The sequence below is a fragment of the Ursus maritimus genome, unplaced genomic scaffold (genome assembly GCF_017311325.1).
Source record: "Ursus maritimus isolate PB19 unplaced genomic scaffold, ASM1731132v1 scaffold_13, whole genome shotgun sequence".
Lineage (NCBI taxonomy): Eukaryota > Metazoa > Chordata > Mammalia > Carnivora > Ursidae > Ursus > Ursus maritimus.
Window position 1 is genome coordinate 27,239,630 of NW_024423675.1, and position 27,870 is coordinate 27,267,499.

The 27,870-nt window shown below is 38.4% G+C and overlaps 1 protein-coding gene across 2 annotated transcripts; it reads left to right on the forward strand.

Annotated features, from left to right (window-relative positions):
• Positions 1–27,228, forward strand: LOC103663461 (nephrocan). Of its 2 annotated transcripts, XM_040627695.1 has the most exons (4): positions 1–41; positions 7,345–7,492; positions 16,235–17,136; positions 25,288–27,228. In XM_040627695.1, exons 3-4 carry the CDS (start codon positions 16,235–16,237, stop codon positions 25,733–25,735), a joined length of 1,350 nt encoding a protein of 449 aa, XP_040483629.1. In that variant the 5' UTR covers positions 1–41; positions 7,345–7,492; the 3' UTR covers positions 25,736–27,228. The 2 variants fall into 2 exon arrangements, with proteins under 2 accessions (XP_040483629.1, XP_008689393.2); XM_008691171.2 differs by lacking the exon at positions 1–41 and having other exon boundaries at positions 7,304–7,492.
• Positions 27,229–27,870: the final 642 nt, after the last annotated feature.

Below are 27,870 nucleotides of genomic sequence, written 5' to 3' on the forward strand. Positions count from 1 at the left end.
CCAAAATCAAGAGTCAGCGCTTAACTGACTGAGCCACCCAGGTACTCCTGTCCAAAAGTTTTTCTAAAAAAATATATATATATAATTTATTCCCACTTATAAGCCATATACAAATCTATTAATATGTAAGAAATATTACCAAAAAAGTAATTATAATGCTCATTTTCTGTTATCATTCTCTTTAGTTTGTATGGACTATCCTTGGAAATACATTCAATTTCTTTAAAAAGAAATACCATTCAACTTCCTATAATACTTTGTGGGTATGGCTGAAATGCATTTTAAGTGTTTATGCTTCCTGTGCTCTGATCCTTGGTGAATACCCCATTTTCAGGATTGTGAACCCAGTTCCAGTTCTGTTTACTACCTTCACAATTTCAACAAATCACACTCTCTGCGTCTCAAAATACTTTTATCTCATGTTGTCCCTTCTCATGATCCCACTAGGTAGCAGTTGCCACATCTCTGTGTGCTTGCTATCTTGGTACTATGTGACTATTTCAATGTTCACAAGGTGCCCTCTATGTAGACATTATCTTTGGCCCACCTCTACTGGGGAATTTGCATTTCTGCAAGTCACAACCTAATATGGAAGGGAAAAGCAGGGTTTGACACTCAAGTGCTGCCATCTGTTGTCAGAGTGCTTTGCCTACATTTATTGCCTTCCCCCACCCCCATTGATAAATTTATTTATTTACCTATTTATTTATTTTTAATTGACTTATCTTGACCTACTCTAGAATTTGGAATTGTATGTAATCTCAATTCCTGTGGGATTTGTTTTCCTAGAAATAATAAAATGTTGATGCTTCTGTTTGCATTTGCATTGGCAGAAACTTCCAATAACTGTTCCATGAATCATGCTAATGTGATTAAAAATGTCTAATAGAACTTAAATGTGACAGTTTTGTTTTAGGAACTTATCCCTCCAGAAATCTGCCACAAGGTATTTCTGAGAATAAATAGGGTGGGAAATGAGGAAACTGTGAAAAAGAGAAGGTGCTAAGGATTTCTTGGGTGAGTACTGGTACTTAAGCTGTGAGGTTAGTGTAGAGTTCAAACATGTATCAGAGCATCTTCGATCGCAAGTCACTGTGTTGAATGGCCAGAGAAGATCCACTCTGGACCAGAGAGGGAGACTACCATTTATTAAACTCTACTGTGTGCCAGGCCCTGTACTAAGCTTTGCAGATTTCATTTAGTCTCTAGTAACCCCACCAGGAAAAAAGAAAAGGTAAAGTAAATGATGTGGGTTGCTATAAACAGTTGTATGATGAATAAAACCAAGGAAAATCCACTACCATTTTACTTGAGCAATGTGGATAAAGTCTTGGAATATCATGTTCATACGTATTATTTATAATATATTTATTCACATTTAATAACAATATGAAATTTCGAGATAGGCATAGTGAAGAAGTAAATCTGGGCAACCAAAAGTGATTTCTGAGCCTTATTCTCCTTCATAATTTCTTTTCTATATACATATAGAAAAACTGTTTGCCCTCTTCTTAAAACTTGAGAATTTTGGGACAGTGATTTAGGATTAGCTCAGACACCTCTTTCAGGAAATCTTCCTTTTTTCTTCTCATGTGGAGCTATAGATACCATCACCATTCAGTTTCTAGCAAACACCTGCTACAACACTCATCATATTTTTTTTGGAGCCCCTTAGACTGTGAGCTCCTTGCAGCAGTAACTGTATCTTACTTATCTTTGAATTTCAGGTCCTAAAACCGAACATAGAATATGGTTGGGATGATGCAAGTATTTGTGGAATCAGTTTAATAATTAAGATATTACAACAGTCTACTTAAGAATCTAAAAACTGTCACTCTTCAAGACATAGCTTTGATACCTGCTGGAGAGCATAGTTAAACATATTTTTATATTGGCACAGGAGTTAGGAATATCTACAAAATACAGTTTGTCTTTATTGGAGTAATGTAATTGGAGTAAAAATTTGTCTTGAGTGTCAAACCCTGCTTTTCCCTTCCATATTAGGTTGCGACTTGCAGAAATGCAAATTCCCCAGTAGAGGTGGGCCAAAGATGATGTCTACATAGAGGGCACCTTGTGAACATAAGGAGTATTTTTTCTCAACCAAAAGAGAAAGGTTTATTTAACAATGATCTGGTTGATTTGACTAATAATGCACCCAGTATAATTTAAGCTTTGAGAATTATTTTACCTATTCCATAGTTAAAACTTATGAGTGACTACATTTTTATGTTGCGTACCCAAACCTAAAGACAAAACATAACACAAAACAATTTTTGAAATCTCTAGTACTATGTTTTTTCCTTACTCAAGACCAACTACAACTGCTTTTCCACTTGTTACCTGATTTACATTCTTTATTTACCCTTTCCCACAACTCCAGGTTTGATTCAGCATTATCTAAAACCACCATTTATCAACAAAGGTCTCAGTGTTTACTAATCATTGATTCTTCCTCTTTCATCCACTGTCAAGTCACTGTTTATTTCTCAGATTGTCTGACTTTACAGGTCATACCTAGACTCCCCCTCATTTATGTTTCTTATAGATTAAGTCTACAAGAGGCCCAAAAAATTGCATTCTGAACACCATTTAACATTAGTTATCTTTTTTTTTTTTGCACTTAGATTAACAAATATAAGAATACCTTAAATTATCTCCTTAGAATTTTTATAGTCTTCCAAACGAACCAGTTAGAAAACTATAGGGAAGCAATCATACAAAAGCCATGTCACAAGAGTTGTTGGAAATGGAATTTGTTTGGCCCCAGTTGATTGTAACTCGTTCAGAGGTAATGAAGATGAAAAGACTTTTATAGTGGATGTTCATCACTATACATGGGGGGCTGCCCATATTTGAGCCCCCTTTCTCTGTTTAGAGAATTCCCTACCTTTTGTAACTTGGATATGGTAAACAGAGTCTTCTTCCCGTAACGAACTAAAATTGTCAGACAAGCACACTCTCCCAGCTCTGTGACAGGGGGCACATGCATATGATCTGGGGTCAGCTAACCAAAATAATCCACCTGGAATTTTTACCTTGGAGACTGAGTCAAGGCTTGGGACAATTCTTAGTTGGGAGGAGAGATGGGACTGGGAGTAGCAACATCCTTTATCAGTAGCAGCGGGGACACACAATTTCTGGTTCGGTGGTAGAAACCTGGGCATCCATGTTCTTTGGTGACACTAGATGAAAGTGTGATTTTTGCCTGTGATTCTGGCTATAAAGTCTTCCTTTTATTCTTGCCATTTCCAAATCTGGTTCCCTAGGTTTTCACAATTCTGTGTGCAATCCAGTTTTCAGTAATTCCCTTTTCTGCTTAAATTAGTCAGAATTGTTTTTCATTGCTTGTAACTAATGACCCGAACCAATACAACTATCATATACTGAGGCTTCCTTTTCACCCATGTCACCCTTGACATGCCTTAGTTCATTTCATCTATTCCTTTCTGTAGAATGGAGATTATTTCCCTTCATTTTATCTTCACTCGTAGAAGAAAAAATTGAGATAAAGAGAGGTTAAGTAACAGAAAAATTATTTTTTTATCTTACTTTAAACAGGCTCTTTTGTAATATTCTCAAGAAGGAAACAAGTCTGTTTGTTTGTTTGTTTCAAGATTTATTTATTTATTTATTTATTTGAGAGGGAGAAAGAGAGCAAGGGTGAGGGACAGAGGGAGAGAGAGAGAACCCCAAGCAGACTTCCTGCTGAGCGCAGAGCCAACACAATGGGACTCGATCTCACGACCCTGAGATCAAGACCGCAGGTGAAATCAAGAGTCTGACACTCAACTGACTGAGCCACCCTGGCATCCCAAGAAGGAAACAAGTTTAAAAAGAATCATACTCATAATTTTTTGATTCTTTAAAATTTCTTTTCTTTTAACTCAGAAGAAGATTTTCATAAATTAAAGCCTTCTATTTAGCTCTTGGTTGGTCAGTTTTATAATAGGAATCACAAGCCAGTGCTTACAGACCCACGTGAGGGAAAATTTGGGTTAGTCAGTTACTTCTCTGGAATTCAGTTTCCTGTCTATAATGGGAACTAGCTGTTTGCTTTTAATAAACCAAGGAAGGCCAATATCCATTGAATTGAGACACACATTTGTATTTATTGTGGGATTTCTTTTTTTTTTTAAAGATTTTATTTATTTATTCGACAGAGATAGAGACAGCCAGCGAGAGAGGGAACACAAGCAGGGGTAGTGGGAGAGGAAGAAGCAGGCTCCCAGTGGAGGAGCCAGATGTGGGGCTCGATCCCATAACGCCAGGATCACGCCCTGAACCGAAGGCAGACGCTTAACTGTTGTGCCACCCAGGCGCCCCTATTGTGGGATTTCTTAACGACGGCACTGTTGACATTTTGGATTTCTTGGTTCTTTGTTGTGTGGCTGTCCTGTACATCATACAGTGTTTAGTAGCAACCCTGGCCATTACTCTCTAGATGTCCCTGATACTGCCTATCCTCTCCCCATCACGACCACCTTTTATTGTCATAAAAAATGTCTCCAGGCATTGCCAAATTGCCCCTGGTTGAGAACCACTGGGTTATAGAAAGCAACAAATGAAGGGAGGCAAAGAGGGGGGATAAAGATAAAGAACAGAAGAAAACAAGTCCGGGAGGATCCTGGCTCAAGCCTCTAAACAAAAGACACAAATGTAATTCAATCCAAATTCAAATGCAAAGTATATGCTTTGAGATTGCAATCTTTCTTGTGCTGAAAGATTAAACCTAGATGCAGGGGTATATTCTGAGCAGTTGCTAGGTGAATCATTTGAGTTTCCATTCTTGAAAAAGACACCCGTGTTTCTTTACTAGGTTTCTCCTTGCCCAAAGAAGCCAAGTAATAATGATCAGATAAGGTGTTGTTAAATCTTCCTAAGACAAAAGTGTGAGATCTATGTCTCACACTTAGCCTTAGGGATCCATAAACTCAAGACCTAAAAACACAAGCTAAAGGTAGAGAAGTTTACACCTGGGGCCCTTGGTCAACATGGAAAGACTCCGCAAGTCTGCCAAAATCATGTCAGGAGCTGCGCAGGGCTGGCAGACTTTGTGGCTGCTTCTTAGCACAACATAACCCAGAGGGGCCTGGCGCCTCTGGAGCAGGTACCACAGAACATGCGGGTCCCTCAAACACCCAGGCTGTACATTGGTACTTTACTTTCTCTGCAGGTTATGCTATCAATAAGACTTTGCCTTCTACCTGAAAAAAAAAAAAAAAAGACTTTTTAGCTTCACTCTAAATAAGTAGGCATGGTCTGGGGAACAAATGGAGCTTTTATTCTTCAAAACATTTTCAAACTTTTTATGCTCCAAATTATAAATATTTGTCATGTTCAAGTCAGGAAACAACCAAAAAATCCAACACTTAGTAGTTAATCAAACTGGGACGATACTCTTGATGGACTCTTAGACATTTAAGTTTTTATTTATGAAAACTATAACATCACATGAAAAATATAATAGTAAAAGGTGCAGAATATAAAGTTGTACATGAGTATGTTTACAACCTGATTAAATAAAACAGTGTAAAATAGGAACAGAGATAATGCCAAAATTGCAGGAAAGCTATGGAAATACCATGGAAGAAAAAAACGTTATACGGTATAATTTCAGGGCTCAGTCAAAGCAAAGGGTCTCCTGTGGTGACCAACAGAGGATAGGAAATGGAACTCATCTCTGTGCTACGAAACAGAAATATTAGCTGTCACTGATGGCAGATGACAGCATAGGGCTTGGGAGGCATTTCCTTTTACGTAGCCATGAATTTACTCTTGTAGCAACACCGAAGAAAAAAAAGTGTTCCGTGAGTATTTCTCTTTGTTTTTTCAAAGTCTGGGCAGAGAAAAGAAACTGGAAAAATGTTTGATTGGGGCACAAGAGTAACGCTGACTTTTTTTTCCTCCTCCTTGCTCTTTTTTTTCCTAAATTTTCTCTTATTGAGCATGACTTTCCTATTTGAAGATTCTAAAATTAAAAAAAAAATTAATTCTACCACTAGACAAGAGAAATAAATGATCAAGTTTGTCGAAAATCAGGATATTGATAGAAAACAAATCCCTTATCATTCCTTATCTCAGATAGTAAAAGAAAACAGAGGAAAAAAAAAATCAGAGAAAAGGAGCAGACAAGTCTTTTGAGAAAAGCATATAGAAATCCTTACTCTGGAAATAGAATGAACTGATTATTAGAGCAAAGAAACTTTTGGCTTCAAAATGAAAACTGTAGCAAAGGGAGGTGGATTGAAGAGCACATCAGAAAAGCTTTTCAATATTAGAAAGGGTTTCTTTCCAGCCATCGGCTCAGGCCAACCGGCGTGGGGAAATTCAGGTCTTCCACCTGGCAGGAACAAGCTTTTCTATATAATCTTTTGCTTGAAATGCTTTTTAAATTCCTCAGCAGGGATGAGCCCAGCGAGTAGAAGAGCCTCAACAAAGGCATGCCTGGGACAAATGAAGCCTGCCTTCTGCCGTCAGCAGCACAAGTTCCTCTGAAGAAGCTAGAGGCCTTTTCTTCCATTATGACAAATAGATGAAGGTTAGGGACCCATTCTGATGTTTCATTCCCATCTGAGTCAACAATATTTTTGAATGGCAAAAATATTGTCAAAATATGATAGTGGGGTGGATCGAGTGATAGATGAACTGAACAAGTTATCTGTGGCTCTAAACCTCTCTCCTTGGTTTCACCTAGCAATAAAATGTGACTGGAGCACCAATAAGAAAGAGAAAACCTGCCCATTCCCCGCACTGGTTAATGGGAAAGAGAAAACCTGCCCATTCCCCGCACTGGTTAATGGGAAAGAGAAAACCTGCCCATTCCCCGCACTGGTTAATGGGAAAGAGAAAACCTGCCCATTCCCCGCACTGGTTAATGGGAGAAGAAAACACCTGCCTGTTGCAGGCCTACAAAAATGGTTTTAATACAGGGTCACAGAAAATGCAAAGGTTTATAGCCCACTATAAAACAGCTCTTTGTCTTTTCCCTCTAATTCCCTGGTGTCACATTTAACAAAACAAGGAAACTACAGATAGTAGAGGTGTTTGCAGATTAGCCTCCCAAGCCATAAATAACAGAGGGTTTTGCTCACCTACAAATATTAAGGCAGCTTATCAATGTTTAAGCCCTTTGTAATGGTTGCTAACATTTTAACCCAGGCAAATTGAGAATTTTTTCTTTCCTGTCTTCTTACATTGACAGAGCACACATTCATAAGATTCTATTATCAGATTTCATGGTATAAAGAGTGCGACATCACCGAAACACTCGCCTGCTGTCCGGGAGGCCCCGTTGTGGAAGATGCATCTGCTTTATGCTTCCCTTGTTCTGCTTTCTCTTAGCGCTGGTTCCCATCCTACCTGTCCCGGCCGATGTAGCTGCGATTCCAGGCAGTCGGTGCAGTGCTACAGGCTGACTGACGTGCCGTCAGCTCTTCCTTCCACCACCAAGAAGCTCTACATTAGCCACAGCAAGATTCAACACCTCCAGGTAACCGTTCTACGGTCAAGCTGCCACAGTCTTATTTTTTGAGGCTGGGTGAGGGGTGACTGTGGGGCTGTTAAGCTTCATTTAAATGATGAACACTTAAAAGTGGTGGTTATCAAGTTTGGGTTGTGGCACTAACTATCTGCTTGCCCTTTACTGCTGAGATGGGTATATGCCTCTGGATATTTCTTTTTAAAGAAGCAATCAAAAACCATTAGAATCATAATGAATGATGTTTTATTTCAGTTTTTATTTTTCAAAAAATGTAATTATGTTGTTGCAAAGTAAAAGTAAAGAAGTGGCTCTTTCTTAACAAAGAGAATTTGAGTGCAAATGGCATACTTAAGAATGAGTGCTTTCGGGGGATAAAAAGTAGTTTTGTTTATGCCATAGAAAGGTGATCCTCAAAGCATTGCAAGACTATCAAGATGAACCCCAGCATATGAGAATTATTTATAACAGACCCTACCTACCTGCCAGGCATCAGGGGCTTTGTGGAAACATCTATGGACGAATTATGTGTTTTTGTTTTGGCGCGTTTTTGCAGTACTGGTTCTATGAACTTTTAATTGTGACTTTTTAATTTATGCATACCTATTCAGAGTGCTGCAAAGAGTGCTATATAAATGTCTGACTTTTATAATACAAAGAAACTTTTGTTTTTGGCCTTTGATATTCTGGAAGATGTGGAGAGACAAGGGTTCTTATCCTAATTTTTCCCTAGCCAGAGATATAATCATCTTAAGCAAGCAGTTTAAAAAATCTCTGGGCCTCATTTTTTACCTTTGTGAAGTAAGAAGGTTGGGTTAGATTGGGGATCCCGGGCTCCTTTTACCTGGAAAATTCTATGGCTCGCTGATTTTGTCTTTACTAGTCACTGCTCTTCCCTCCTAGATCCAAATCCCAAGATAAGGAAATACATCTCTGGGGTGCAGGTGCACAGAGTCAGCAGGGGGATGTACTTTCCCTTCAAAGAGAGACACCATCCCCTTTCATTTGGTTAAGAAATTTGAACGTAGGTGCGCCTAAACACGGAGAGTTTCAAGTATGTGGCGTGGTATTGACTTCAAGGCTCAGTAAGCAAAATTGCCTTGTGGACATGTTTACTTTCCTCTTGTAATCCAGTACTGCCTAATGCCAGAGAGCAAGTCTGACCCCGCCAGGTCTCAGCATTCAAGCAGGACAGCTGGTTAAAGGGCAAGATGCTTCAATATTTGTTCTGAGGGCCTGAGATGCCAAGAGCTGAAGTGTCAACTAAGCCCGGTAATGATCCTACCCTGTTGCTTTGCAGCCAGTAAGATGAAATTTTCCCTCTCATCAAGTTCAGTTACCAAATGAGTGCATTTGTCATTGGTTTACGTTCACTGAATGGCGATACTGCCACTTCCCTGACTTTAACCCAGTTAATTGTCTCTCGGAAGGACAGTTTCAGCAAAGACGTTGATGAAAGACAAGATTGTTTTGTGAAGGAAATAAAAAGCTCTAAGCCATAATACATCTCTTTTAAAAACCCTTAGGTTTTAAATGACTATATTTTACCTGTTTTTGGTGAATATAATGTATGTTCTACAGAATCAGGTGCCTGTATTTCAAGAAAAAAAATACGTTAAAGTATCTTCAGATTAATAGCAATAGAAATTATATACATATGTATATACACACGTATCTACATATACACACACACATACATGCACACACCACATACAAACACACGTGTACACCCATGAATATATACACACATACATCTCAATTAAAAATGTTTCTATTACTTCTTCATATAACTTGTGTTGGGGACTGCGAATGCTGTGTTTGAGACTAGGGATAAAAGATGGAAAATTCACGGTTCCTGCCCTCAAGACATGAGGGCCTTTATTTATCCATTCATCTGTAAAACTGCCTGCTTGTGAGGAGCCGTCGGGCTGTAACACTCCTTGTTTCTTCTTCCTTTGTCTCATACGGTGCCTCGGCCCCTTCCCTCCTGGCTTCTGTCTTGCTCTCCATGCTGAGTCCTGCCGCTTCTTGGTGCCGTCACCACAGCTGTCTACTCGGTGATATCATAATCATTATACCTGAAACTCCTCCACTCGGAAATCTCGAATTCCTCCAGTCTTTGGTCATTATCTTCTGTGCTTTCAGCTGCCATACTCTGTACTTGTCTTACCACCTCATGGAGACTTCTAACCCTACATCTACCCCTGTTTTCCTCAGATCATTAGTTTATTTCTTGTCCATCTTCTTTCCCATCCCCCCCTTTTTTTTGCATCCCAAATTTAATTATCTCAACACCTATCCAGCAAAGCCTCAGTCTTAGATCAGGGGGATCACTTCCCCTTGTTTCTCTTATATCTGGATAGCCGGGTGCCGCTGGAGAGGATCACACAACCTCTCTTGTATGTGTATATAAATGTATGGTTTGGAACAACCAGAAATTTGTAGAAACACTGCAAATGTAAGGTCTCTGACCCCATCTGGGTCTTCAGTGTCACCCGTCTGTCCTTTCAGTTCTTCTTCAGGCTTTCCTACATTCCCTGCACATCTTCCAGAACTTCAGTACAGTTTGGGTGATCTTCTCAATCCCTGCCAGCCTCATTCTCACCCATGGTTGGCCTCCCATTTTACTGACTAATCCTGACAAAACCGAGGCCATTAGTCTTGATCTCCTTCAACTCCTGCTCACTGTGGACTAACTTGTCTCCTTTCAATTCTGCAAACTCAGGGCAGCCCCCCACCCATGCCCTGGGGTCCATCCTCCTCACCTCGCCCTGGAGCTTACTCCATCATTCTCCCCACACCCATATCTTCAGCTATTCTTTCCTTACTAGGGCCCTGTTCTAGCCTATAAATAGGCTCCTTTCATTACAATAAAAATAAAATTCTTTGGGGGCATCTGGGTGTCTCAGTTGGTTGAACATCTGACTCTTGATTTCAGTAGGTCATGACCTCAGGGTCGTGGGATTGAGCCTTGCATCCGGCTCTGCACTCAGCAGGGAGTCCGCGTGAGATTCTCTCTCTCCCTCTCCCCACCACTTGCATTCTTTCTCTCTCTCAAATAAATAAATAAATAAATAAATAAATCTTTAAAATAGAATAATTTTAATGCTACATCTCTTCCTGCTACTGTCTCTCTTTATTTGCAAAACTCCATAAAAGGATAATCTGTACTTACTGTCTCTACCTCCTATGTACTCTTTAATTCACCACTATCTGGTTTCTACCTACTCCATACAGTTAAAAACCTGTTCTCTCTAGGACATTGGCTCACTCCTATTTCTTGAAATTCTCACTCTTATTCCATGACACCACGCTTTTATGTCCTCATGATTCCTCTCTGATCATTCTTTTCTGCCATTTTTATAGGTTTCTTTTCCTCCACTGCCCCTTATTTTTTTGGCTTGTCCAGAGGGTCTCAGTCCTCAGCCATTCCGTTTCTCACTATGTACACTCTCCTTAGGTGACTTCACTTTATGTAAGTAATGATGGCTCCCATAACTGAATGTCTAATTCATGCCTTTCCCCCACGTTTCAGACTTATCCAGATGCATACTGGACCTCTTCGTATATGCATATCATCTCAAAATAACAAGTCCAAAACTGGAGTCAAACTATTCCCCTAGACCTGTGGTCTCTTGTCACTGGCTTCTTTCTCTTAAAATAATGCCCTCAAGGTTCATCTACATTGTAGCATACGTCAGAATGTCCTTCCTTTTAAAAACTAAATAATATTCCATAGTATGTATATACCACATTTTGTTTATCCCTTCTTCAGTGGACAGACACTTGGGTGGTTTCCTGTTTTTGGCTATTATGCTCCAAACAATACTCATGTACAAGTTTTTCTGTGGACATGTATTTTCATCTGCCTTGGGTGTATACCTAAGACTGAGATCTCCAGGCAATATGGTAACTATGTTTCACATTTTGAGGAACTGCCAGACTGTTTTCCAAAGTGGCTCCATTGTTTTGTATCCCTAGGGTAATGTATGATGGTTCTAGTTTCTCCACATTCCTGCTAACATTTCTCATCTTTTTTTGGATCATAACCATCCCAGTGAGTGTCTGGTAGTATCTCACTATGGTTTGACTTTCAAATCACTAGTGGTTAATATGTTGAGCATCTTTTGGTGTGCTAATGGACCATTTGCATATCTTTGTTGGGGAAAATGTCTATATGAATCCTTTGCCCATTTTTTAAAAAATTGGGTTCTTCATCTTTTAATTATTGAGTTGTAAGAGTCCTTTATATATTCTAAATACAAATCTCCTATCAGATCTACTATCTGAGAAAATTTCCTCCCATTCTATGGTTGTTTGTTGTTGCTGTTCATTTTCTTAACGGCGTCCTTTAAAGCACAGAAGTTTTTAATTTCCAGTAAGTTCCATTTACTATTCTTTGTGTATGTCACTTTTGGTTTTCGTATCATACCTAAGCTAGCTTTTACCAAACCCAAGGTCATGAAAATTTATGTCTGTATTCTCTTCTAAGAGTTTTACAGTTTTGGCTCTTACATTTAGAGGACAAATAGGAGTGTCTTTAATGGCAGTCAATTAAAACGATTGTGCTTTACATCTTTTGTGGAAGGGGAGAAGCTACCTCAGATTCCTCCTGGGTAAGAAATAAATAAATAGAGTGGATCACCAGGTTGGGAGGATTATGGATTATTTTTATATTCTCTTCATACTTCCCAGAATTTTAAAATTGTTTACAGAGAACAAGTATTGATGATCAGAAAAAGAAGTTCCAACATTGTTTCACAGACTCCTTACTGGCTTGGTGCACACAGGTCTGCGGCTGTAACTATGAGGGTTTTTCGGTTATCATGTGGATGATGGACCTATAAGCAGCCCAAGAAAGTCTGTGGCCCTCTAATGTTTGCAGCGGGGTTACCAAGAACAAACCAGAAACAAAGCCTTTCATGAGAAAGACAGCAGGCCTTGCTTCTCTGTTCTACCTCGTTTTACTTGCCTTGCTTCTTTTTCACTTTTTCTATTTTATTGTAACTTTTATCTACATATATATTAGGTTCACTAAACTGTAAGAACGTATGACAGGAATTATACTTAGCTAAACTTCCTATACCTAATCATTAACACCAAGCCGTGCTTGCCTTGCTTTTTAAGCCACATTGAAAAAACCCACAGCAGCCTCCAGGTTAGCTTGAGGGCAAAAGCATCTCTCTCTCTTTTTTTTTTTTTTTTTTTTATATCTCCTGAGCACAGTTCAGCTCAGTCCAGGGAAATGGAAAAAGCTGGTCTAGCAGAATTATTTTCCTTTGTCAGCTGTGTAAATTCAACTGAAAAGTTGAAAATCAGCGAGTATCTTCCCCACTGTTTGTGGTGCCAGAATTCTATATTCTTCTGCCAAATGCATGTCATAGCACTAAGGTTAAAACAAAAATATGTATGTTGGGATAAGGTAAATCTGAGTTGGAAGCTCAACCTTTCCACTTGCTAGCAAGAATACTTGGGCCAGTTATTTTACCTTCTTAAGCCTTAGTTTCCCTTTCCAAAAAGGGAATGATCATGCTTACACACAGGACTTTATAAAGATAACCATAGTGAATACTTAGAAAATGGTAGCCATTTTTTTTAAGATTTTATTTTTAAGTAATCTCTACACCCACCGTGGGGCTTGAACTCACAACCCTGAGATCAAGAGTTGCGTGCTCCTCCAACTGAGCCAGCCAGGCGCCCCTGGAAGATGGTAACCATTTTAATTAATAATAACCAAAAGTAATCTGCATTGACTGACAAAAAGAGAAAAGAAAAATCTCTATGCCTAATAAAAGAAAACAACTGTCCACTGGATTCAGTTAAGAACACGAATTATGTTTACTGTTTAGGACAATCTGTACACTTAACGAATAGAAATGAAGACAAATTGACGGTCTGATACCATACTTTGTCTAGTTCCCAAATAAGTTGCCCATTCAGATCCATGTCACCCCTGAGACTTGCTGCATACTCAGCAGTCTTTTAGGGTTTGTGGAAGTATTAATAGCTCCAAGTTCTTATGGGAGATCAGCAATCTAAGAAGTGAAGATCTTTATCTAGAGTCGTTTCTGACTTTATATGAAAGAAAGCCTAGAAACGGCACTTTGAATGAAAGTGTATTAAAGAACAATCTTGGGCAGGTCTTTTAATTTGCGGGGGGAGGCTGAAATTCTTCATCACTTAAATGGGAGATTTGAACTAGATAATCTCTAAAATTTCTGCTTTTCTAAATCTCTATGATTTGTGTCTAGATTTTGTCTTTTTTTGGAAAATAGTAATTGTAGACCAGATGCAATAGAAAATAGTAAGTTGAGGAAGAAAGAATTTAGAGTTCAGTCTGTTTAGAGTCCAACAGACCATGTTGAAATTCTCAACTCTTTCAAGTTAGATAATAGCAAACTTGCAGGGTTATTAGAAGAATTTGTGATAATGTACTGTTAATAAACAAAATTCAACTGAGTACATTGAAAGATCTAATAAATAAGTGACTCTTGAATCAGGCAGCTTCTCATCTAGCGGCAGAGAGATGCTCCCAGAAGTTGTACCAAATGGGAGGATTTATAGGCAGGAGGGTGGAGCAAGGGAGTTATTAACAAGACAGTAAGTAAGGTTGGTTTCAGGTCAGGTCAAGTTCCTTTTGGGGAGAAGGGAAGGGCAGGGTTTTTATCATGATGGTATGTCACTAATGCTGACCAGCAAATTTCAAATTGACTGTTAGAAGGTCACAGTCTTAGGAGAGGTTAAAACAGTAATTAAGTCTTGGTTTGCTGTCATGGGTGGGGGCAAATGACTCCATTTGGGGCTTGTGTTTTTCTTTTTTAACAATATAGAAAAGTACTTGGCACTTGTAGATATTCAACAAGTGCAAGAAAAAATGATTATTATTATTGGGACTAGGACTAATTAATACATCTGACAAATCATTAAGAAAATATCACACGTTAACAGCAATATACAAACCAAGGCAGCTGCCAAAACTATTATGATTAAAAACATCTATTTATGGAAATTTTAACATGAGATTCTTCTAAAGGAGTATCATATAAGGAGAATCTTTAAAATATACCATAATTCACATCACACGTCCTCCTAGGATATATGTGATGTAAAATTAACCCACCTTGAAGTTGTTAATCATGCATTGATTTTACAAAAGGGCTCAACTAAATAATTAAATCAAACATTTAAAAACTGTGGATAGTAAGACATAAAATTGTACATTAAAAAAACTTTTTTAGAGATTTTATTTATTTATTTGAGAGAGAGAGCATAAGCAGGGGGAGCTGCAGAGAGGGAGAAGCAGGCTCCCCATGGAGCACTTTGGAGCAGAGAGCCCAACTCGGGGCTCCATTGCAGGACCCTGGGATTATGACCAGAGCCAAAGGCAGTTGCTTAACCAACTGAGCCACCCAGGTGCTCTGTGCCCTGAAAATTTTAGTTCAATTGAATTCTAAAGCAGGTTGAAAATTTTGTGACTCTTTGTCAAGCTGAAGAAAACTTGGAACGATTCCTCTTTCTGCCGAGAGATGATCTTACTCCAAGAACCAAGTACCAAGGATTACATCATCCTGGAAAAGACATAGATGGCAAGGTAGGAGGTTGACAGATATGTGAAAAGATAGGAGTGCTTGAACTTGCAACACATGGAGAAAGTATAACAGATCTGATCATTTCTAAAATCAAGGAGAGGAGTAGCATTAGGTCTGAGATATATGCACGAATGGAGTCTTTGCTCTACAGACATGGAGACACATGTATCCTGCTTGTTTCTTCATGGATCTTTTTCATCAGTGGAGTGCAAATTGAGGGGTAGGGAATAAAGAGGCTAGGCTAGTTTTTCAAACTGTAATATAGCTGAAAATGTTTCTCTAATAGGCCCATCCCAGTGATAGCAGTGTCTAGCACATTTAAAATTTTTACTTTTAATGCTTAAAAATTTTTTAATGTAATTTATAACTTAAAAAAAATCTAAACAATGCAAAATGAATATAGTAAAAATCTCTTGTAATTTACACTATTGAGTTAGCAACTGCTAATAGTTTGGTGAAAGATTTCCAGATTGTTCCCATTCTGGGCTGTTAGAAGATGGTGCCACGAAGAACATCCTATTGTATAAATCACTGTGCAACTTGTAAGTACTTCTGGCTAGAAATAAACTTGCCGGGTCAGAGAATATGCAGCAAAAGTTGGCTAATATTATGTCTACCAATACTGTGTGAAAGTGCTTAATGTATTTTTGATATCTTACACTGTTAACAATCATAAATAAAAAATAGTCAGGACCTGGGACACCGGGCTGGCTCAGTCAGTGGATCATGCAACTCTTGATCTTGGAGTTGTGAGTTCGAGCCCCACATCAGATGTAGAGATTACGTAAAAATAAAATCTTAAAAAAAAAAAAGTCATGGGGCACCTGGGTGGCTCAGTCAGTTAAGAGCCTGCCTCTGGCTCAGGTCATGATCTCAGGGTGCTAGGATCGAGCCCCGTGTTGGGCTCCCTGCTCAGTGGGGAATCAGCTTCTCCCTCTTCTTCTCCCACTGCCTCTTCCACCACTCATGCTCTCTCTCTCAAATAAATTTTTAAAGATCAGGACCTGAGTTTCCATCCTTTTCCAAGAGATCATTTTAAATAGATCCTGAAGAGAAATCTGCAGTATCATTAGTATTGAATGATAATGTATAGAATATTTTTTTCCACAATAATCTTAATTTACTGCTTCTCTTTCTTTGTGACCCATCCCTGCCTTTTTTATAGATGTCTAGCTTCACCAGAATGTTGGCTTTAGAAGATTTTGTTCTGATGGCCAGTGGAACAGAGTCTGTAGAAAATGACACCTTCAAAACTCTGAGTACCTTGAAGACCTTGGAACTCTGGAAAAATAAGTTAAGACAAGTCCCCAGGATTCTCCCAGCCAGTCTCGAAGTGTTAAAACTAAACGACAATTCAATATATGTCCTACACAGATCCGATTTTGAAGGACTGAAGGAATTAAAAATCCTTGAACTGAAAAACAATCTGATCTCTTCTCTGTCTCCCAGCACGCTCTCCCCGCTTGTCAGTTTGCAGAGTTTGATGGTAGACGACAACAGGATCGAATCTGTCGCCGGACCGCTGGCACTTCCCCACCTGAAAAGTATGAGCATGGAGAATAACAGACTCCATCTTGTACCAGCTAGCTTCCTCACTTCTCTCCAGTCTCTGCAATTTCTCAGCTTCAGTGGTAACTTCCTGACAAAAATCCCCATTAATCTGCCCAAATCTCTGCTCTCTTTAAAAATGGAGAGAAACCGGCTCAAAGTGGTAAGGTTTCGAGATATGAAACACTTGGAGAATCTCTCCCACCTTTACCTGTCAGCAAACTCACTCTCCTCCATCGATGGGGCGCAGATACTTGCCAATTTAACTACTCTTGAGATGTCCCAAAACCAGGTTCAAATGTTGCCCTTCAGACTACCAGCAAGGCTACAGAAACTAGACATTAGCGACAACCTGATTCAGAGGGTTACAGCACAAGACTTCCAGGACCTCCGAGACTTGAAACACCTGTTTCTGGACAACAACATTGTTAGCTTGTTTGAAGCTGGAGCCCTGCAGATGTGTTCCCAGCTCTCCAACCTGGCGTTGGAGCAGAACCTGCTGCTGTCTATACCTCTAAGGTGAGTGGCAGTTATTATTTATGGTGACTATTTCAAACGTTTTCTGAAGGTCAGGGCAATGAAGCACACTATGCAAGCAAGAAAAAATAGCGCAAATATAAATGATCTGATCAAGGCTGTCCTAGGGCTCAAGGGTAGAGATTTTAGACAGGGTTTTGGAATCTCCAGCCCTCTAACTAAATCCTACACTAACTTAATTTATCTTGCCTGTCGGATAAGACAGCAGCAGATGAGATCTATGTTTGAAAATAGGCAATGCTACTTTAGTGAAGTATGCTAACACATGTAATATGGGATATTTCCTGTAAAAGTGTGTTTTGGTTTTTAAGTATGTGGCCTGGGATCCAGCAACAGGCAGACTAGGTACATGCTTAGCCACTAGCAAAGCGAGGATACGAAAAAGAAATGAAGGGGAAATGTAGTAAGATATTTGTGTTTTTAAAAGTGTTGAAATAGTAGTTATGAAAAAAAATCACAAGGGTATAATCTAATCTTGTATTCACTTTGAATTGTGTATTTGGAAGCCTCATGTGCTTCTCAGCACTGTGATCTTTAAAGGACTTAAACTGGGCTCTGCTTGTTTCTCTGTGGGTCTGCCTGTGGGTACGCGAGTCCATCTGGGTTGGTCTCACCTTGTGTTTTGGCTGTCTCTCTCATAAACACATGGGCACGTGCGCACACAGACACAAACACACACCCTCACACTCTGACACTTAATTTCTCTTCCCAAATATCCCTCCCTCTGCGCCCAACCCACTGTTCTGTTTCCTCACCCAGTCATAATCTATAACTAAAGTACATGTTGACATTAACTGATCCTTTTTTATGTAAACCTTATTCCATGTTCTACATGTATGAAATAGATAAATTAAAAAACGGTAGAAGAAAAAAACCCTATTACCCTCTTAGGAAGAGAATGTTGTTAATTATACATGCCTATCAGTGGATTCATTTTCCTTTTGGTGCTTTATAGGAAAAGAAAGGCACCTTGCTCTGTTGATTATCATTATCAAATTGCTTCTAATTAACATACCAACTTCTGGCTTCTATGGAATCCTATGGCACTGCATTTACTTATTTTCATTTTGTTATCAATGAGAAAGGGAGAAATTATCTTTGATGTGTACAGATGTTCATTTTTTCTAGTTGAAAAAAAGATATTTTATTATATAGTATGGTAGCTGTACCCAATGCAAAACACCAGAAAGTAATTTTTATAATGGAAAACAGTATTTTAAAATATATATTGAGGGCTATTTGAAATTAATCCATTTTTTTAAGGCATAAGCATGTGCATACAATTAATGTACTTTACCAGGCACGTGGGATACACCAGTGCAATAAAAAATAAAACTTCTTGTTCTATACAGCTTAAATTCCAGCAGGGAAGTAGTAACAATAAACAGAATGTGTAAGTACATAACACTGAGATGGTGTTAAGGGCTATAGTTAGCAACAACAACAAAGGGCAGGACTACCAGGTTCAGGAGAGTGGGGGTGGCTAGCTGCAATTTTAAATAGGGTAAGCATGGTAACTCTCATGAAAATGTAAGCTTTGAGCAAAAACTGGAAGGAGGTGAGAGATTTAGCTGTGAAGCTGTTTGGGGGGGAAAGGAGGGAGAAGTATTCGGGACAGAACAGCCAATACAAAGGCCCTAAGGCAAAAAACATGCCTGCAGTGTTTCAAGACTCTAGTACTTGTTATTTCAATAATTTCTCTACTATGTTTCAAGCCTTATTTTCTAACACTATATACCCCTACTCCAAGAAAAAAAAAATCATGTATAGAGTAAAACCTCATAAAATAGGTTGAGAAGTGAATGCTATCATCAGGGATTCCCAATGGGCTGCTACAGCCTTGGCAAAGTTGTGAACGCAGTGGACTTCTCTATTCAGGTGGCTTTTAGAAAGCATTTGGTTGAGTAATCCTGCTAAGTTTAATGAGTGAAAAGTAGCTTAATTATTTACTCCTGCCAGGGCATTTGTGTGTTTTAATAAGTGACTACAGAAAGCACAATGCTTTTGCCCAATGGAGTGTATAATAGAATTGCAAGCCTGAGCTAACCATAATTCTCAAATCTGACTCCATATTACAATTATCTGGAGAACTTTAAAACAAGCATACTTATGCCCAGACCTCACTTCAAACCAATTAAAGCAGACAATCCAGGATTGGTGCCCAGGCATCAGTATTTTTAAAAAGCTCCCCGGATGAATTTAATGTGTAGCCAGGGTGGAGAAGCAATGAGCAAGAACAATGAGCAAGGGACATGAGATGAGAGTGGGCTTTTCCTATGAGGCTTAAATGAAGCAGCACAACTGTCTGTTCTGTGAAAGAACTTGGCCAGCTATGAGAGCAATGTGTTCCTTGTAGAAAGTGATTTTTAAATTCCTCATCAAGCCCCCCTCCCGCTTCCAGGCTTTTCTTTGAATTTTGGAAAGTGGGAATGGCCCAGAAAAGTTTTTCCCTGATTTTCCTCTCATAAAACATTAAAACACAATACTGTTTTTTATTTTTGAATGTTAAGACTTTAATTTATGAGCTTAAAACTGTACACTTTTATTTGCATGGGGCTTATTCATACACAAAATTGTACTTTAAAATTCAGTTTCGTATTAATAAGCTACAATCACAGGCAACCTATCCACAGCTAGTTGCTAACCTAACCTAACTTGTTGCTAGTGGTTACCATCCTACCACAAGTCACAAATCCCTTCTCTTGCCTACCATCCTCCATTCTACATTTCAGCAAGGAAATGATAGCAGACAGTTTTAGGTACACAGATATTCAAATATCTACTACATTTGCCTCAATATACTAACTGAGATAGAAAATAATACCTAGTATTAAGTACTGACTAACCCAGCAGTGAATTTATATGCATGTGTTATTCCCCGTTACTTCTTAGAATAATCCTGTGAACGTAGGCACGTTTTTAAACTATTATTTTATGGATTAGAACATTAAGGTATCAGAGAGGTATCAAGAAACTTCTCAAAATCACATCATCAGTAAGTGGGGGAGTCAGGATGAAACATGGTCGTCTAACTCCAGAGCCAGGAAATTTTAGCCACCCCATGATCCCCTGCCCCTGAGATTTACTCTGGTCTAACCAATACCTGGTACTACTTAAAAACTTAGAACACCCAAGACCTGGGTCTCACTTTTGCTGTTTCATTCTTATTTTACCAGTCTGCAGCTCAGTGAACAACTGTAAGTTACATCATCTTTTCTTTATCCACAATTTGGATCATTCAAATCCAGAATAGCTTTCTGCAACCTAAAGCAGGCATAGCATTTTATCTTACTTATACTCAGGTGCCCTCTACTGGTAAAATGAGGTATACCCCTTTTTACTCTAAAAAGCAACAGACTCAAAGAACAAATAGCATTTTGAGAAGCAGGTTTGTCTTAAAATCAGGGGTACCTTTCTCTATAAATCAGACTTAATAAAGACAAATTCTATCAAAGCCATATATATGACTGCCCTCAGTTCACAAAACCAGGATATTGGTGATTTCTCTTACAATGTCATTTTAGTTAAAATGCCCATCGAAACACGAAAGAAAAAAAATTGAGGAAGAAAGGTACAAATTTTGGCTCCGCAGCCTAGAACAGATCATTGTATTTGTATAAAAGGAAACTTGGCTTTCTCATTTTCATTAGCTAACATTTATTATGTGATTTCTGTGTACTGGGCACTTTCATCTATAGGGTGGAAAATCAGAAGCTTTAAGCTCAGTAACTTACCTGAAGTCACGTACTGGAAAATAGAATGGCCAAAGTGAGAACTCAGGTCTTAGTTAGTAGACTTGACTCTCTGGTTTACTTTACCATATCTTTCCTCACTTGCTCTCCCTTATGCTTGCAAGGGCAATAGAATCTTGCTTACTGCCACACCCTCTGTTAATAATCCATCTTTTCTTGCAAAAAAAAAAAAAAGCTATACATAAGATTTTTCCGTATGACTTTGAGGGATGTACCCTATATCAGTTGGTATGTGCACCAAATTGCATTGTCTTGGGGACTGACTTCAAATTAAATGTAACTATCAAATGGTTAAAATGTATGAAGTGATTTTCCCTGGTCAATCACTTTACTTTTTAAGGTAAATTTTATTCCAGCTAAGGAGAAGTCACTTTAAATAAATAAGACTATAAAATACTCAAAAGCACAAATACTATATATGTATATGCACTGGCTAGCTTAGGATATAAATATAAAGTGTGTAAGCATCGGATGACTGACACCACAACAATAAATTTCACTGAATACTCAAAGGCAGGAATGTACGTTCAGTGCGTTCACACTCTATGAAAATAGCAGCCAGATGGTATTTCAAGGACCTTTTTTTTTTTCTATACAACTTTCCCCCTTCTTATACTTCACAAACAGAATAGCACTTAATATGGAGCTGTTGAATAGCCGAAAAAATTTCAGGTTCACAATTGTAATTCTTTTTTACTTTTTATCAATAGACATTAGCATGACATTTTTCAAATTTGTATCCACAGTTAAAAAAAGTTTTCTCCTGATTACAAAGCAATACCCATTCAAGGTTGAAAACTTTGTGGGCTGGAAAATGAAAAACCATCCATAATTGCTCAACCAGAGCCCATGTCTAGACATAATTTGTTTTTATGTCCTTGGGATCATTCAGTTTTGTTTTCTGTTTTTTCTATTTAACATTATAGAGGATTTTTCTTTCCCTTTTCCACTTTTCCCAAGTATTACATTGGACCCAATGTAATATAAATTTATTTATTTATTTTTATTATTTATTCAGTGTGTTGCAGTCATTTAAAGTTGCTAGTCTCTTTTGATTCTCAAATTGTTCCATATTCTTCTAGTGGGAGCCTCTCCAAGCTGGTCCCTGGGTTCATGAGACATGCTTCCATTAGTTCTCTTTTTTAAAAATTGTGGTAAAATACACATAAAATTGACCTAACCATTTTTAACTGTACTAATGCAGTGTTGTCAAGTACCTCATATGGTTGTGCAATTGGTTTCTGGGACTTTTTCATTTTGCAAAACTGAAACTCCACACTCATTAAACAACTCCCCATTACCTCTTCCCCCAGCCCCTGAAAACCACTATCATGCTTTCTGTTTCTATGAATTTGACTATTCTAGTTATGTCATATAAGTGGAATCATAATAGTTGTCTTTTTTTGTGAGGCTTTTTTCACTTAGCGTAATGTCTTCAGGGTTTATCCATGTTGTAGCATGTACCAGAATTCCCTTCCTTTTTAAAGTTAATATTCCATTGTATGTACATATTGTGTTTTGCTTATCCATTCATCCGTCAATGTGCTTCCACATTTTAGCTATTGCGAATTCAATGTGGGTGTACAACATGTAAATAATGTATAATATTATTTAATATGTAAATACCTCTTTGAGACCAATCATGCTTTCAGTTCTTCTGTGTATATACCCAGAAACGGAATCGCTGGATCATGTGGTAATTCTGTTTTTAATGTTTTGGGGAAGCGCCTCATACTGTTTACCATAGCACCTGCGCCATTTTCCATTCTCACCGACAGCACACGAAGCTTCCAATTTCTCCACATCCTCATCAACACTTATTATTTTCTGGCTTTTTGATAGCAGCCGTTGTGATGGATGTTCCATTAATCTTGGAACATGCTTTTGCATTCTGGCTTAGATGTTCTGGCTTACCTTGCCCCAGACATGGAATCAGTCATTTCTCTAGGAAGCCTTGCTTCTTTTAAGTGGAAACTGGAATTCTGAAATTAAAATCTGGGTGCTCAGTGAGCTCATGCTCTTGGAGTAGCATTGCCATTTGGGTGTAATATTACTTCTAGATCCTTCCAGTATGCACAACCAGAAAATAAATTTTTAAAGGGATGAATTCACATTAACATCTCCAGTTCATAGTTAACATTAGAGGGCTTTTCTTATTTTATATTTGTATCTTTTCTTTTACAATGAAATTTTGGTTCTTAATGATATGACTATATTTACTTATTTGTTTTGTCTTAGAGTATTCATTGAAAAGGTTTCAAAATTTCATTACTAGCAGCAGTATGAATAATAAACGTGGTGAGAGAAATTTCCTTGCAGATCCTTTTGTCCTTAGTGCCTAAGGCTTAGATAGATCCATGAAGGTTATTCAGTCCGAGTAATTTTTCTTTCTTTTATGTGGTTATATACCAACATTACCATTTGATTAATTAATTAGATATGTTTGTTTCTGTTGGTGTTCAGTTTTAGGGCTTGATTCTGTTTTACCTTATTTGTTTTGTGAACATGTGAAACATTAACATGATTCAAAAGTTAAAACCATATGCATACACTTCCTATAAGTAACCATTTTTATTCACTTCTGGGTTATCATTCTTTTTTTTACTCAATATAAGCAAATATACATATATATATGTATTCTCATTTCTCTCTCACACAAAAACTGGCATACTATACATACTATTCCACTTCTTGCTTTTTTCCCTTTAACAATATTTCTGGAAATCATTTTATGATAATTCTTAGGGATGAGTCCCTTTCTTTTTTAAGACTACATAGTAGTTTTTACTGTTGAACTGGGTAGTTTCCAATATTTTGCTATTATAAATACTACCATAATAAATGCACATATGCTGTTCTGTATTTAGGGAGTCATATCTTCAGAGTGTATACCTAGAAGTGAGATGGCTAGGTGGAGGGGAAATGCACAAGTTATTTTGTTAGCCTTTGCTAAAATCTCCTCCATAGGGTCTGTGCCATAAGACATGCTCCATAGTGTCCCACCAAGCAATTTATGAGAATTTGCCCACAGAATGTATTGCTAAGGATTAAGGTTTGTTTGTTTGTTTGTTGTTGTTCTGTTTTGTTTTTACCAATCTGGTAGATGAGAAATGGCATCTCTGTGTGGCTTTATTTTTCATTTCTCTATTCTGAGTATGGTTGAAGACTTAAGGGCTTTTTTTCCTGTTTATGTACTTCCACTCATGCCTTTTGCCCATTTTTTAGTCTCATTTTAAAATCTTTTCTTCTTACCTTTTAAGAGTCTTTTACATATTAGGGAGATTAGCTCTTTGGGTTATAAGATGCAGATATTTCCCCTAGTTTATCATTTATCTTTTTTACTTTGCATATGTCTTTTGCCATACACCATTTCTTTTCTTTTTTTGTTGTTATTTTTAAATGTAGTTGATTCATAGAATTAGTATTTTAAAAATTATTTAAATATATGATTTTTATTGTCACATAATAGTCTATTATCTCTTAATTTCCATATTAGTGGACATTAGTCTTTACCCTTTTTTTGCTGGTATAAATATAATTAAATATATGACAAGCATATATGTAAATAAGTCTCTATTTGCTTCTACTATTTCCTAGGTTGAAAGGCATGATGTTATTTTTTTTTTAAGATTTTATTTATTCATTCGACAGAGAGAGAGACAGCCAGTGAGAGAGGGAACACAAGCAGGGGGAGTGGGAGAGGAAGAAGCAGGCTCCCAGCAGAAGAGCCTGATGTGGGGCTTGATCCCAGAACGCCGGGATCATGCCCTGAGCCGAAGGCAGACGCTTAACGACTGAGCCACCCAGGCGCCCCAGGCATGATGTTATTTAAATTGGATACGTGTTGCCAAATTGTTTCCAAGGTGGTACCAAGTTAAATCAACAGAGTTTAAGTTCTTACCTCACAACACCTTCAGCAAGAATAAATTTTAAAATTTAAAACCAAAACGTTGCTCTAATTTCATACATAAAACGTTGCATCATTTTTTCATTGCCTTTTATATTCATGAAGAACCATACTTTTGCATGTTTTTATTCCATACTTTTACTTCTCCTATACATTATGGACTCATGGCCTTTGCCAAGTAAAAATTGGCTACTTTTTGCTTATCAATTTGTTTACATGATCCTGTCTGACAAGACAAGAAATGAGAGAGTCTTATGGCTAGGAACCAGAACACTCAGAGGGTTAGAAGACAAGACCTATCAGAAAGGTTAAAGACCCATATATACTTAATTTTTCAAAACGAAGCTTGTTTTCTAGCTTCTCCCAGGGCACAACGGTACAGAGAAGGCTGGTGTTGCTCAAGCTGAGTTGCTTTGGTAGGTATGGAATGGTGGTGATGGCTCCGTCTCCCATCCTGTTTCCATGCTTTTGCAGGCTTCCAGGGACCTTAGCCAGGCTGGACCTAAAGGGCAATGCCATCCAGGATATTGCTGAGAGAGAGCTCAAGGATCTAAAGCAGCTTCAGGTTCTCAACCTTAGGAACAACAAGATTTCTGCCTTAGACCTCAACGTCTTGGAGGGGTTGCCTCGCCTCAGACACCTGTATCTGGACGGAAATCCATGGAATTGCACCTGTAGTCTCGTAAGAGCAAGGGAGATCCTGAAGGCCAAGGGCACGGATGTGAGGGGAGGACAATGTGCTGCACCAGCCGAACAACAAGGAGAGAGCTGGATGTCCTCCAAGAAGATCATGAGACAATGTGAGCATCACTTACAACTGACCGAGAAAAACAAAGAGACCAAAAAGAAATCAAAACCGGAAGAGCATTCCAGCATCAGAATCAACATGGATGATGATTATTATGATTATGAAATAGATTAAGTATGAGCTTTGTTTACAGTTTAGGAAAAGGTTTTTTTTAATAGACTTCATTTTAGAGCAGTTTTAGGTTCATAGCAAAATCGAGAGTAAGGTGTAGAGATTTCCCATATGCTTCCTACTTCCACACCTCTAGGGCCTCCCCCATTGCTACATTCCCCTTCAGAGTGGGACGTTTATTACAACTGAAGAACCTGAATTGACACATCATCATCACCTAACGTCCATGGTTCACACTAGAGTTCGCTCTTGGTGCTGCACATACTGGGGATTTGGACAAATGTATGATGAGATGTATCTATCATTATAGTATCACACAGCATAGTTTCACCGCTTTAAAAATGCTCTGTGTACCAGAAAAAGTTTTATAGTGCTCAATCTCTTAAGCAGAAATATACAATAAATTTAGATACGCAAAACTTTTTTTGTAAGTTTTTTTTGTTTTTTTTTTTTTAAAGAATGATGTGAGATTTAAGATAAGGTGAGGTGGGGGAGGAAAGGAGAAAGGGACAGTGGTAAAAAGACATAAGATTCTTTACACTTAAAAGGTAATGTGTGTCTTATACTGAAATCTACATAAATAAAGATGCCAAATACAATTGCCATCCGGTTAAGTTCCTGCAAATAGAGTAGTTCTTTTTATCACAGAAGGTGATGACTTCTGTGTATGAAGCTGGTGGCTGTTGTCCTACGCTACAGGCTTTAGACTAAGCAACAGAAACAGACTCCAGCTGAAGCAGGAAAGAAAGTATTGGAAAGATTGGGAATAGCTCACAGAATCAAAGGAAAAGCTGAAGAATCTGGAAAGCACAGGGATCAAAATTGCTCCAGGGCACCAGGCAGAAGGACGTAATGGAGGGGCCCTCAGCTTCTTCGAGGTTCTCTGTGCAGAATGAAGAGCCCCCACTATTATCAGTGTTAGCTTCCCTCTTCTCCACATTCTTAGCCTCAGAAGGAGAGGCCAATTGGCCTAACTCGGGTCACATGTTTGCCCTTGGCTAAGGGACAGTAGGTCTTGTCTGACAGTCTTATCAAGACCAAGGGGAAACCAAAAAAGGAAGTGTAAACTGGCACCTTATGTACTGCGGATGTCCCTACAATGGCCTTCCTAGTAGAGTTGTATTCCGAGTTACATTCGGGGTTCCCTGAGCGGACCACAATCCCCACACTCCTTTCCTTTTGATAAACTGCATGCTTTTGAGAGTTGCCCATCTGAGGATAGAGGTGTATATGATCTACTAGCATTTAAATCTGAAACCCCATCTAAATTGGCTTCTTTTCTAATTAGTAAGACTTACCTGTTGCAGTAGTTATTTTAGAAAGTTTTCCACCAAAATGCTCCTAAAGGCAGAGAAAGTAAATAGTAGGGATTGAGCAGAGGAGTACTATACCCACCAGAAGCCTGAACTTTCTCTACAGTGTCATGCTTTCAAATTTTATGCAGAATTTGTATTACTTGCTTTATGTCCATATTTTCTTCTCCTAAAGTCTTTACGACATGGACATCCCTTGAAAAGAGTCTGATTTTTACTGTGGCTACTAGCACTCCTTGGCACACAGACAGATATCCCAACTACATAAAGAACAGAAGAACAGAAATAAGGGAACTTGCATATGATTTTTCTTGTTATTGTGTGGATTTCAACTCTCGTAATGTGTCAGACCTACCATCCTAAGAAAGCCCATTGATTTGTGATAAGTAATAACTTATACCTACTGCCATTGCCTGGATATTAATAATCAGAATTCCCGAGTTAATAGGGCCTTGGGAAAGTATCTAGTCTTTTACAGATGTGAGAACGCAGTCTCAGGGGTGAGGTCGCAGTCAGTTTCATACACAGAGAAAGTGGCAGAACCAGTACTTGACTGCATCTGGGTTTTTTACTTCCGTCCAGTACTCCTACTACAGCATTTGCTGTAAGATTCACTTAGGACACTCTACTCACAGACAACGTCCAGAAGAGTAAAATGTTCCATAAACTATGGGAATTTATCTGCTTTGGTGGTCATAACAAAATACCACAGGCTGGGTGCTTGAATGACAGAAATTTATTTTCTCACAGTTCCAGAGGCTAGAAAGCCCAAGGTTAAGATGTCATCAGGGCTGGTTTCTGGTGAGGCCCCTCTTCCTGGCACGT